This window comes from Mobula birostris, chromosome 2 (genome assembly GCF_030028105.1).
Source record: "Mobula birostris isolate sMobBir1 chromosome 2, sMobBir1.hap1, whole genome shotgun sequence".
Taxonomy (NCBI): Eukaryota; Metazoa; Chordata; class Chondrichthyes; order Myliobatiformes; family Myliobatidae; genus Mobula; species Mobula birostris.
In genome coordinates, this window is record NC_092371.1 from 62,465,217 (window position 1) to 62,478,419 (window position 13,203).

The window sequence follows — 13,203 nt, forward strand, 5'->3', positions numbered from 1 at the left end:
TTCCAACATATCTCTGCAATGAATGCAACGAAAACTAAATTGCGGAATAGACTGGACATAAGGAACCCCCTTCGAGTATCGCTGTCTCCCATTACCCTTCGATAGGACCGTCTCATTGCAGGGAAACAAGCCCAGGGCTCCCACTGATTCAGCGATATTGGTGTGTTGCAATGATTTTATATGTTCATACAGGGAAAATATGTGCTGTATGTTTAATATCCAAACGTTACTTAAAATGTTATGATGCTATTGACTTATAAGTGACTTATATAACCATATAATCATAACAGCACGGAAACAGGCGATCTCGGCCCTTCTAGTCCGTGCCGAGCTACTCTCACCTAGTCCCACCGACCTGCACTCAGCCCACAACCCTCCATTCCTTTCCTGTCTATATACCTATCCAATTTTACTTTAAATGATAATATCGAACCTGCCTCTACCACTTCTACTGGAAGTTCGTTCAACACTTACTTCAAGCTCCCCCGTCCTCCCCTGATAATTGACTTATCACTATATTCACGCGAGGAAAATATGCACTGTGTGTTTAATATTAAATTTGTTAGATAAGCCCCTTTAGAAATGAAATTGAGTGTATTAGCCACTTATCACCTATATTCCGGTCGTGATTAACACCCCCCCGCCGAACAGAATCACCAAAAACGATTTGTAGAAAAAAATCGGCACATACACACATGCACACTGGCGCCCACGCAAGGCTTCATGGTCATTGTAGTCTTTCTCGGGGTAAACACAACGTATTTGACTGCTACTTTTGTCCGTTGGCAACCCTACCCAACTCCCCCCCCCCCCCCCCCCCCCCCGCCCCTGGGTCGGCCAGTCCACAAGAATATTGTCAATAATGAACCGGTCCGTGTTGCAAAAAAGGTTGGGGATCCCTGGGTTAAAGGAACAAAGATGAAAAAACTGGACACACTTCTGATTTTTATCCAGGAAACCATTATCGGGTAAGCTTCAAGCCCTGTATAAAGGAATGTGAATGTTATCTTTCTGTTTTCTACATGATTTACAGATCAACAAAAATAAAAAAGTTTGTCTCCATGCATTGGTTTTAAATTAAGTTGAGGAGTATTTTGAAATAAAAACATCTAACCTAAGGTTGTAACTAGTGCAAAAATGCCATTACCTGCAGGTGTTACTGTAAACTGACATCTACATCTTTAGCTGCTATCAGTGTTAATTTCGTCAAACACTCATCATGCAACAGAAGCCCTTGCAAATGTGTATCTTCAGTACAGACAGTGGATTGGCATTTTTTTCTGTGCACTGTTCTCACCACCAAGCAGCACACTAGACCATTATTGCTCTAAGAAGTTAATCATATATTATATTTATTTTTTCCCTCACCCCTTATGGGTGGTGTGTACAGTATGTGTATTATTTTTTCCTCAATCTCAGGTCCTCTACCAGAAGCCTGGGAGCTTGAGGATTTGGCACAGTATCCTTGCTGTGCGATCTTCTGGACTGAGATCTCAAATACTGTTCCCACGATTTGTTGGAACCATTCTCCAAGTCCAGGTGTCACAGCTCGAAGTGCTCTTATTTTAATACTCCGGTTTTAACCTTCCACATCCTTTCTATCTGCTCTTTCAAGCCCTGGTATTTCTCCAGTTTCCCATATTCTTTCTTCCTGATGTTACTCTCATTCAGGATTGCCACATCTATTACTATTGCTTTCTCCTGTTCCTTGTCCAGTATTACTATGCCTGGTTGGTTGGCCAGTACCTGCTTATCAGTCTGTATTTGGAAGTCCCACAGGAACTTAGCTCTGTCATTCTCCACTACTTTCTCGGGTGTTTGCCATTTGGACTGGGGAGTGCCCAATCCACACTAAGTGCAGATGTTCCTGTACACAATTCCTGCAACCTGGTTGTGCCGTTCAGTGCATGCTGTCCCTGCCTGCATACTGCACCCTGCTATTATGTGCTGGACAGTTTCAGTGGATTCCTTGTTTAAGAATTCTTCAGTATGAATCCCTGAATATCCAGGTGCATGGCTTCACAATTGCTCAACAGCAGGAGCCCATCACAGATGTGAAAAATCAAATTAATTTTGGGAAAAGCATAATCCATGATCAGATCTTGGGCAGAATGGGCAGAGTTGATAGTGCCGTTGCTCTCTTTCAAAGGTAGACAGTATAGGAGTCATTAAATTTTGCTTAAGTGATTATGTTACATAGGATGTTCTACCATCAATATCAAGCAGGTCATGGTTCAGTCTGGCAAATTTTCATTTCCATAATAAATACTACCTTTAATGTGGCTCTATATACACCTGGAAGGATCAGCACAAGAAGATTTAGAGCATGTATCATCTGGACTTGATCAGTGATATCTGAGAAGAAAAAAAAAGTTGCCATGGGAAAGCTTATTAATTATATGTTTGGAACAATAAATGAGACATCATTATTTTAAAAAACTGCCCAATATTGTGTTCTTTTATTTAGTAAAAGTATGTGTACAGACAATCAGTTCATATAGTTTGTAGGAGAAAAAATGAAAGTCTCGCGGAATCCTTGAGCAAAATAACAGGTCGAATAAACTCTTGTCAAACTTCCAGCTGGGTACAGGTATCAGTTTTAACTAACATTTCAATGACAGAGTTTGTCATTGAAACATCTTTAAAATCAATACCTGTACCTAGCTGGAAGCCAGAGAAGAGATTATTTATCATATATGCTGGGAAAGCATAAGATCCTTTTTTTTTAAAATAATGAGTCATTTATCAAAGCTGGTGTGCACCATGTCATAGCTGATCCACCTGAGCATAAACTTGGTACAAATTTTACATTCTCATCTGAAAAGATTACACAGAAACTTGCTTTACAGTAAAACTAGGCTTTGATGGCAGAATGATGGTTACAGAAAGAATTAAGTAACATACTAGATCTTGATTACTGAATAACTTATATCTGCAAGTTTAATTTAGTTAGCAATAAATCCAGTTTACTATTACAATGGCTGCCTGCTATAATATAATAAATGAAGTTCCTGAAACTTGCATGTCATCACTGCTGAATTCATGTCTCTACTTTTAGTCTGTCTCCAAGTTCCATTATCACATTCCACATCTCTATTAGTTATTATCCCTCACTCTTCTTCCCCTACAACATAGTCAAAACCTAGGCAGCCCAACAAATGTGTCTCAGTTTTTTTGGTAGAGCTATCCAGTCATTATCAAAGTCTTGTCATCTTATTGCCCTTTTGCAAGTGACCATTGAATCTACAGCCAGCACCAATTTCAGGCAGTTCAGTCCAGAACAGATCTATTCCAGGATGGTATGGGCAGCAAGAACAGAGAGCGAGGGAGCTCACATGACAGCGAGAAAACATTGAGCATAAAACAGTAGAGCACAGGAACAGGATGTTTGGCCCATGATGTGGGTGCTGAACATCTGCTTACACAAGATCTATATCCCTCCATTCCCTGCCCATTGACATGCATGCCTAAATGTCCCTTAAAAGATGTTCCTTCCAGTAATTCCCACGGCAATGCATTTCAGACACCTCATGCTACAAATCTGTAAGCCTTACATCAGTGGGTTATTGGAAAAAATGCAAAAGGACAGGACAAAGTGTGCACTTGGAAAGGCAGGGGATGATCAGGAATGGTCAGGATGACTTTGTGGAATGTGGAAAGGGGCAGGTATCCTGTCTCACTAAATAATTTGAGCAAATTTTGAAGAGATAAGGAAGATTGATGAAGACAGGGTGACAGATAAGGTGGACTTGTATCAATAAGGAATTTGATAATGCCCCACATAGTAGTAATAAACACCTAATGTAGCTAATCATAAACACAAGACATTCTGCAGTTGCTGGAAATCTAAAACAACACACACAAAATGCTGGAGGAACTCAGCAGGTCAGGCAGCATCTATGGAAATGAAAAAAAAAACAGTTGATGTTTTGGATCAAGGCCCTTTTCCAGGACTGGAAAGGAGGGGGAAGATGCTAGAATAAAAATGTGGGGAAGGAGGATAACTAGAAGGTGATAGGTGAAGCCAGGAGGGTGGAAAAGGTAAGGGGCTAGAGATAAAGGAATCTGATAGGAGATGACATAGGAGAATGGGAAAGAAGAGGGGCACCAGGGGGAGATGATACACAGGTGAGAAGAGGTAAAAGGCCAGGGTGGGGAATAGAAGAAGAGGAAAAGGGGAGGAATTAGCTTGGTGAGAGGAAGCAGTGTTGGAAAGTTGCTTTTCAGACTTGAAGTTTATAACAAATGGTATACTGCAGGGGTAAGTGTTGGGACTGTTATTGTTTGTCATTTTCTAAATTACTAGGAAGACAAGATCTGTGTCCTGATAGTAAGTTTGCTGATCACACAAAATTTGGAGGATGTTTGCCCAAGGATACAGGGGGACATAGGACCAGATGGCTGGTGGATGAAATTTCACCTAGAGATGTGTGACGTAATACTGGTTGGTCATAAGTGGTACACAATAGGGACCTTAGAAGCACTGATGCACAAAGGGACCTTGAGTGCAAGTTCATTGCTCTCTAAACATGACAAAATAACTGGATAGGGTAGTAATGAAGGAGTTCAGCTTGATTGACTTGTTATGCAAGGATATGAAGTGTAAGAGTCTGCACATCATGTTGCAGCTGTACAAGATGTTTGTTAGGTCTCACTTGGAATACTGTGTGCCGTTCTGATCACAAAAGCAATGCGGTAGCACTCGAAAGAGTGCTGGTGAGATTCACCAGAATGTTACCCACAATGGAGGGCTTTAGTTTCAAGGAGAGATTGGACAGCCTGGCACTGTCAGGGACTGCCTGGGACAGGAAGCTAAGGTGTAATCTTACAGAGGGTTATAAAACTACTAAGGGCATAAATCAGTAGAGAGTTAGACTTCTTCCCAAGAGATGGCATAGGGTTAAGGCAAGAGGAGAAATATTTAAAGGGCATCTGAGGGACAAGCATTTCCATAAAGTACAAGTTGGGAATTTAAAACAAACTTTCAGGGGAGGTGACAAAAAAAGGAATCAATTAAATATTGACAGATAGGGAGGAAATGGGCATGTTAGCCCATAGCACCACAAGTCACAGGAACAGAATGAGGTTATTCGGCCCATAGAGTCTGCAGCACCATTAGATCATGGCCAATTTCTTTTCTCTCTCAACTACATTCTCCTGCCTTCTACCTGCAACCTTTGACACTCTTTCTAATCTAGAACCTATCAGCTTCCACTTTAAATACACTCAATGTCTTGGCCTCCACAGCTATCCGTGGCAATGAATTCCACACATTTGCCACCATCTGACTGAAGAAATTCTTCCTCATCTCTGTTCTGAAGGGACGCCCTTCTATTCTGAACTTGTGCCCTCTAGACTCTCCCACTATGGGAAACATCCTCTCCACGTCCAATCCATTTAGGCCATGATATACTTGGTAGGTCTCAGTCGCACACACAAATTGGCCAAAGACGATGTATACTGTATATATACTCTATGACTGCACCTATTCAAAGTCCACACCACCATCTACATTGCAATCACATGAATCAAGGAACTCAAACAATATTTGGCTCCAACTAATAATGACCGACTTTCACCAATTGGCATATATGGATGATTTTCTTAAAATAAAAGATAGAATGAAAAAGGACATACCTCCAACTGTTGCAAAAGCAGCTACATAATCTGTTAACAAGGGATACGGCATTTCACGGATAAATGTTTTCAACAAGCTTGCCCCGTCATTTTGTTGAACTTTCTTCCAGTCAAAATTATTTTGGTAAAAATTTGATTCAAGATCCTGTTGCAGAGTCTGTGAACAAGGAAAAAATACATACACTTATGTCAAAAGAATGCTGGATGTTACTAAAAGTTGGGAACTAACTTTTATTTTTCTTCTATTTTCCACCTGCTTAGCAGCACTACCTTTATTCTGGCAAGAGAACCTGAAATACGAAGAATTCCTTCAGTTTCCAAGCCCTTATCTTCCAGACTGCAGAGCAACTGTGGGGAAAATTGAAATTTTGTTTTATTGTTGAGGACTAAATGTGTGCTTAACTCACTCATTTCAAATTCCTGCTGGTGAAGGAATTAACCCATCTGTGTGTTGATAGGCTGCTAATATGCAGATGATCAAAATATAGACAAATGTCTCAAGATTTCATAAGAACTGCAAAACAAAATCTTAAATTAGCACATTTTCTTCTACTGCTGGATGTTATTTTTTAATACTTGAAGCTCTGCTCTTTGGATTTTCTAGATTTAAGGTACTTCAAATTGCTTGGAGATTTTGCATTCCATACATAACATAAACTGATCATTTGTTTTTGAAATGCCCAGTGCTATAGGAGGACCCACCTTTTTAAGAAACAGTGGAACTTTGGTATTGGGGTCAATCTTCTGATCATATTCAATCAGCTGTGTGAGTGGGACACCAAAGAGTTTATTTTCTGTTCAGAAACAAAAGCTGTATTAGTACTGTGTTCCTGGTCAGACCTACTAATGACAATTCTGCAATCTCCAATGTTATTACAACATAACATTTAATAGAATCTAATTTTATATAATATAATCTCAATTAAAATCAAGACATTTATCTCTACTTTTATCTTGGAATTCAAATGTGGTGGGCACTATTTGCATCTGCAAACCTTCCTACTGTGAGGTGATCTATGCTAAGTAAGATGAAAGAAACATCTCAGGTCTTAGTGACCATCTTTAGAGGACTATTGGGAAAGGATACAAGCCAAACCACATGCTCCAAATTAAGAAACTGCATTAGAATTCTGATCAACATTAGCAAATGGTGCTTCTTCACAACAGCTTCATAAAATTTGCTAAAAACTTCTCCAAAATTTTCAATTTCTCTATGCTGACCACCACAGCGTAACTTATTGTTCACTTGATCACACTAAATACACGCATCATAACATCTTCACAAAATATTTTTGAGTAGAACTGAAGGAGTGTGAACTTGGCACCGACCTTGTGCTTTCACTTTTACTGCTTTGTTTCGTTTCACTTCTATGTCCAAAACATCAAAGAGAGCTGTAAGCTCAATTAGTGCCAAGGTGCGAATTTTTTTCATGTCCTGTTCTGAGAGATCCTCCATCCTGGTTGTTCCGAGTTTACTCTTGTATATTCTGAATTGCTGTTAAAACAGGCAGAATCGAGTACATTATTTAGGAGGCACAGTAATGCAACAGTATTATCAAGAGTTTTGCTTATATAACTAAATGTTATTTGATAATGACAAAGAGTACAGTTTTATTGCTTCATTAGGTGCTTTTTACTTATTCACTCAAGGGCTCTGGACTTCGCAGGCTGAGCTAGCATTTAACTACCAATCCCTAAATCCTCTTACAGTAGTAGTGAGCTGCCTTCTTGAGCCACTGCAGTCCTTGAGGTGTGAGTTGTATCCATGACACATTTGGGGAGGGAGTTCCAGGAATTTTGACTCCAGAACCCCAGTGATGTTGAAGAAATGGTAACATATTTCCAAGTTAAGTTGGTTTGTGCCTTGGAGGACGATGTCCAGGTGGTGTTGTTCACATGCTTTCAGCTTCCTTTGTCCTTCCAGCTGGTAGAGGCTGTGGGTTTGGAAGGTGCTATATAAAGTGCCTTGGCATGTTGCTGTAGATGGGAGAAACTGCTGCTATGGTGCATTAGTAGTGTCAAGCTTCTTCAATGTTTTTGAAGCTGCATTTAGATGAGACTTTTCTCTCACAGTCCTGATATGAGCCTTGTAAATGGTGGAAGGGTTTAGGGAATTAAAATGTCACTTCGCAGACTCTGATCTGCTCCTCTATCTACATCATGTACATCAGAATCAGTTTAATATGACTGACATACGTCGTGAAACTTATTCTTTTGCTGCAGCGGTACTGTGCAATACACAAAAATAACAGTAAGAAATGTAAAATATAAAAATAAGAATTAAATTAAATAAATAGTACAAAAAGAGAGCAAAAATAGTGATGTAGTGTTCTTGGGTTGATTCATTGTCTGTTCAGAACTCTGATGCCAATGGGCGTGTAAAATGTTGAGGGTTTATCCTCAGGCTCCTGTATGTCTTCTTTGATGGGAGTAATAAGAGGAAAGCATGTCCTGAATGATGAGGGTCCTTAATGATGGATGCTGCCTTTTTGAGGCATCCCTTTCTGAAGATGTTCTCAAAGCTCAATAGCTACTCCAGTTAACTCCCAGGATATTGATAGTGGGAGATTCAGTGATGGTAATGACATTGACTATTAGTGGGTGATAGCTGGATTTTCTCTTGTTAGACATCTTTACTGATAGACACCTGAAAGGCATGATTATTATTTTGCCACCTATCTAGCTGAGACTGGGATATATTCCAGGTCTTGCTGCATTTGGATGTGGACAGCTTCATTAACTGATGGGAGCAGAGACAATTCTGAGCAGTGCGCAATCAATGAACATCTTTACTTCTGACCTTACCGCTGAAGGAAGGCCACCGATGAGGCAGCAGTATCTGGATGTGGTGGTAGTGTGGCGGTTAGCATAATGCTTTAAAGTGCCAGCAATTAGCAGTCAATTCCTGCCGCCGTCTGCAGAGTTTGTACATTCTGCCCGTGACCACATGGTTTTCCTCAGAGTGCTGCGGTTTCCTCCCACATTCCAAGGACATTTAGGTTAGGGTTAGCAAGTTATGGGCATTCTATAGTGGCATCAGAAGCACGGTAATACTTATGGGCTGCTCCCAGCACATCCTGAGACAGGGTTGGTTGTTAATGCAAATGATGCATTAACATTTCAATGCGCATGTGACAAATAAAGCTAATTGAGGGATTTCAAATGGATTCCATTCATTTTTGTTCAGATCAGTTTTTAAGTTATTTGAAGCAAACTGCATCATCACCTTCAGAGAACTTAGCTCTTGGCCACTGGCTCGTACCTGACAGGAGGCCTAGGATGGAATACAGAGCTCACTGGAGATAAGCTATACTTCCCTCATTTGACCTTCTCCTTTTATTTTGGGATGAAAGTACAGTGGATTCCAGTTAATTGGTCCATCAGTTCAACAGGGCAGCTGCTTATTTGAGACAACTCTTAAAGAACACAAGGTAACTGAGAAAAAAGCCAGGATTCCCTTCATTTATTTGGGACACTACTTACTTTGTACTTTATTGTCACCAAACAATTGGTACTAGAACGTACAATCATCACAGTGATATTTGATTCTGTGCTTCACACTCCCTGGATTACAAATATTAAATATCATAAATATTAAAAATAGTTCAAATTAGTAAAAAATAGTTCAAATTAGTAAATATTAAAACTTTAAATTATAAATCATAAATAGAAAATAGAAAAATAGGAAGTAAGGTAGTGCAAAAAAACTGAGAGGCAGGTCCGGATATTTGGAGGATACGGCCCAGATCCGGGTCAGGATCCGTTCAGCAGTCTTATCACAGTTGGAAAGAAGGCGTTCCAAAATCTGGCCATACGAGTCTTCAAGCTCCTGACCCTTCTCCTGGAGGGAAGAGGGACAAAAAGTCTGTTGGCTGGTTGGGTCATGTCCTTGATTATCCTGGCAGCACTGCTCCAACAGCGTGCAGTGTAAAGTGAGTCCACGGACGGAAGATTGGTTTGTGTGATGTGCTGCGCTGTGTTCACGATCTTCTGCAGCTTCTTTCGGTCTTGGACAGGACAACTTCCATACCAGGTTGTGATGCACCCTAGAAGAATGCTTTCTACGGTGCATCTATAAAAATTAGTGAGGGTTTTAGTGGACAGGCCAAATTTCTTTAGTTTTCTCAGGAAGTAAAGGAGCTGGTGGGCCTTCTTGGCAGTGAACTCTGCTTGGCTGGACCAGGTCAGGTCATTTGTGATATTGACCCCGAGGAACTTAAAGCTTTTGACCTGTTCCATTTGCGCACCGCCGATGTAAATTGGGTCGTGCGGTCCGCTACTCCTTCTGAAGTCAACAACCAATGCTTTCGTCTTGCTGACATTGAGGGATAGGTTATTGTCTTTCGCACCATGCCACCAGGTTCTTAATTTCTTCTCTGTACTCAAACTCAAACTATCCCACTTAATTGGCACAGGCGGCTGTTGCCAAACAGTTTCTAACTAGCGTCAGCCCCATGAACTTGCGTGGCCGTTAGACACCATAACATACCTAGAGCAAACAGTTTTTAAATAGCGCCAGTTGCATGTGTTTCCATTCAAAGAGAAGTGATTTCTGTCATTGATAGCTGGCGAGAAATAAACAGCAAGACAACTTAAAACTACTTTACTCACTGCAGTTTTAAGTATTCAGGCTTAGAGATGCCAGAAACGACCAGGAGTGTAAATAAAACAATTTTACTACTTCAACAAGTGAGGAACTATGAAGGTAACATCTTGAATGTTACAATGAAATTGAAGATTTTGGAGGATGCAGTCATCGATAGCATTGTATGAAGGCAGTCCTTTATCTGTACTAGGTGTCTGTGCTAATGTTGTTCATTTATAGTCAATCCAAACAACACGGCAGTATGTGGATTGTCCATCATATCCAACGATGACAATGAAACCTGTGCAGGACAGTTTATAAAGTGGAAAAGCCACTGCACTGGGACAGTTCCACTCTCTCAGCCTCAGACATCCAGGTCCAGTGGTACCAGTAGTCATCACAAGCTGGGATCTTCCTTTATTGCCGTGGATAACCATGAATGCTACTGTGCCTTATCATGCCCTTCACTCTCCATGGAGCTTTGAAGAACTGTCTTCTTAGCCCTTTGTATCACACTGTTGATCTCATCGGCTCAGTCTGTTGAAGCTGACCTCATGTGCTAGGACAGGAATGTCCCCATTTCACTAGGTATGAGGCTTACTGGCTACCACCATCTGGTTTAACCCGCCTGTTGAGGTGGTGTACCAGGGAATGGCTGCTGTTGCATGCAAGCAGTTACTTGGAGCCACAGGTGAGATCTGAGTGTCCAGTGGGAACTAAAGGTGAGTGAGCTGCCCCAGAATGGACATGACAAGCCTCTTTACCAGAGGTGCTAACCCTCCTTGGATACCCCATACACAGCTGCAGATACAAGATGAATGCCTCCAGTGATAACTATTAGGAACTAATACACAGTTTTATAGTATTATAATAGCATTGGTAGTGTTCCAATTTGTTCAGCATTTCATTTCGTACATAATTTGTTACTCAGTTACATAGTAGTTTGTCTTCTTCTATATCTTTCTCCACAAAACTTTAACTAATTGGGCCAAAATGTATTGGACCCAATGTATCCCAATTGACCAATATCCACTGTATTTTTCTTCCTTTACTTCCACTGCATGTTTCATCCTTAAGATGGATTTTTAAAAATGTTGCTTTCTGCAGAGCAAGGCAATGCCTAAGTTTAATTAAACACACAGTATATTTATTTTTAAAAAAGATAATGATTCAAATGCCTACATAACTGAATTACTCTCCCTTTCATGTACCACACAGTGACCATCTGTCCCCCACTTTTCCTTCGCTACATCGACGACTGCATTGGTGCTGCTTCCTACATGCATACTGAGCTTGTTGACTTTATTAACTTTGCCTCCAACTTTCACCCTGCCCTCAAGTTTACCTGGTCCATTTCCGACACCTCCCTCCCCTTTCTAGATTTTTCTGGCTCTGTCTCTGGAGACAGCTTATCTACTGGTGTCTATTATAAGCCTACTGACTCTCACAGCTATCTGGACTATTCCTCTTCCCACCATGTCTCTTGCCATCCCCTTCTCACAATTCCTCCATCTCCGCCGCATCTGCTCTCAGGATGAGGCTTTTCATTGCAGGACGAAGGAGATGTTCTCCTTTTTTAAAGAAAGGGGCTTCCCTTCCTCCACCATCAACTCTGCTCTCAAACGCATCTTCTCCCATTTCACTCACATCTGCTCTCACTCCATTCTCCCGCCACCCCACTAGGAATAGGGTTCCCCTTGTCCTCACTTACCACCCCATCAGCTTCCGGGTCCAACATATAATTCTCCATAACTTCCACCACCTCCAACGGGATCCCACCACTAAGCACGTCTCTCCCCCCCCCCCCCCACTTTCCACAGGGATCCATTCGTCCCCCCCATCCCTCCCCACCGATCTCCCTCCTGGCACTTATCCTTGTAAGCAGAACAAGTGCTACACATGCCCTTACACTTCCTCCCTCACTACCATTCAGGGCCCCAGAGAGTCCTTACAGGTGAGGCGACACTTCACCTGTGAGTCGGCTGGGATGATATACAGTGTCCAGTGCTCCCGATGCGGCCTTCTATATATTGGCAAGAGCCAACACAGACTGGGAGATCGCTTCGCTGAACACCTACGCTCTGTCCACCAGAGAAAGCAGGATCTCCCAGTGGCCACACATTTTAATTCCACGTCCCATTCCCATTCTGATATGTCTATCCACGGCCTCCTCTACTGTAAAGGTGAAGCCACACTCAGGTTGGAGGAACAACACCTTATATTCCCTCTGGGTAGCCTCCAACCTGATGGCATGAACATTGACTTCTCTAACTTCCGCTAATGCCTCACCTCCCCCTCGTACCCCATCCATTATTTATTTATATACACAGATTCTTTTTCTCTCTCTCCTTTTTCTCCCTCTGTCCCTCTCACTATACCCTTCATCCATCCTCTGGGCTTCCCCCCCTCCCCCTTTTCTTTCTCCCTGGGCCTCCTGTCCCATGATCTTCTCATATCCCTTTTGCCAATCACTGTCCAGCTCTTGGCTCCATCCCTCCCCCTCCTGTCTTCTCCTATCATTTTGGATCTCCCCCTTCCTCTCCCACTTTCAAATCTCTTACTAGCTCTTCTTTCAGTTAGTCCTGACGAAGGGTCTCTGCCCGAAACGTCGACTGTACCTCTTCCTGTAGATGCTGCCTGGCCTGCTGCGTTCAGCAGCAACTTTTATGTGTGACCACAGTATGACTCTGATTCAAAGTGGGAACAATAGTTTTACTGTGATAATAAGTAAATGTTCATTAGTAAAGAGCCACTGAGTCTTTGTTTAGGTTGCTCTCTGAACACATAGAAGGAAAATAAGAAAAAGTACTTACAGGTAAAACTCCATCATCCTTTTGCTTCCTCACTTTGATGGGGCACATTCTATATCGTAAAATATGTGCTTGTTCAGAATAAGAAACATCAGAAAATAACATTTCTTCTTTGGAAATTCCACATTGCCTTGGTGATGAATTCCCCTGTTCATCAGAACAAGCTGGGAA

General features: G+C 41.6%; 1 protein-coding gene across 2 annotated transcripts in view; it reads right to left on the minus strand.

Moving 5' to 3' along the window:
* The window catches only part of LOC140187037 (rho GTPase-activating protein 18-like), a 135,446-nt gene that overhangs the window by 12,896 nt on the left and 109,347 nt on the right, over positions 1–13,203 (minus strand). The window contains exons 5-10 of one of the 2 annotated variants that reach the window (XM_072241916.1): positions 13,036–13,196; positions 6,967–7,132; positions 6,340–6,431; positions 5,908–5,985; positions 5,638–5,794; positions 2,273–2,355 (exon numbers count right to left, since the gene is read on the minus strand). In XM_072241916.1, the coding sequence (XP_072098017.1) occupies positions 2,273–2,355; positions 5,638–5,794; positions 5,908–5,985; positions 6,340–6,431; positions 6,967–7,132; positions 13,036–13,196 (737 nt within the window). The remainder of the gene's footprint in view (positions 1–2,272; positions 2,356–5,637; positions 5,795–5,907; positions 5,986–6,339; positions 6,432–6,966; positions 7,133–13,035; positions 13,197–13,203) is intronic. The other variant, XM_072241924.1, reaches the window with a different exon arrangement.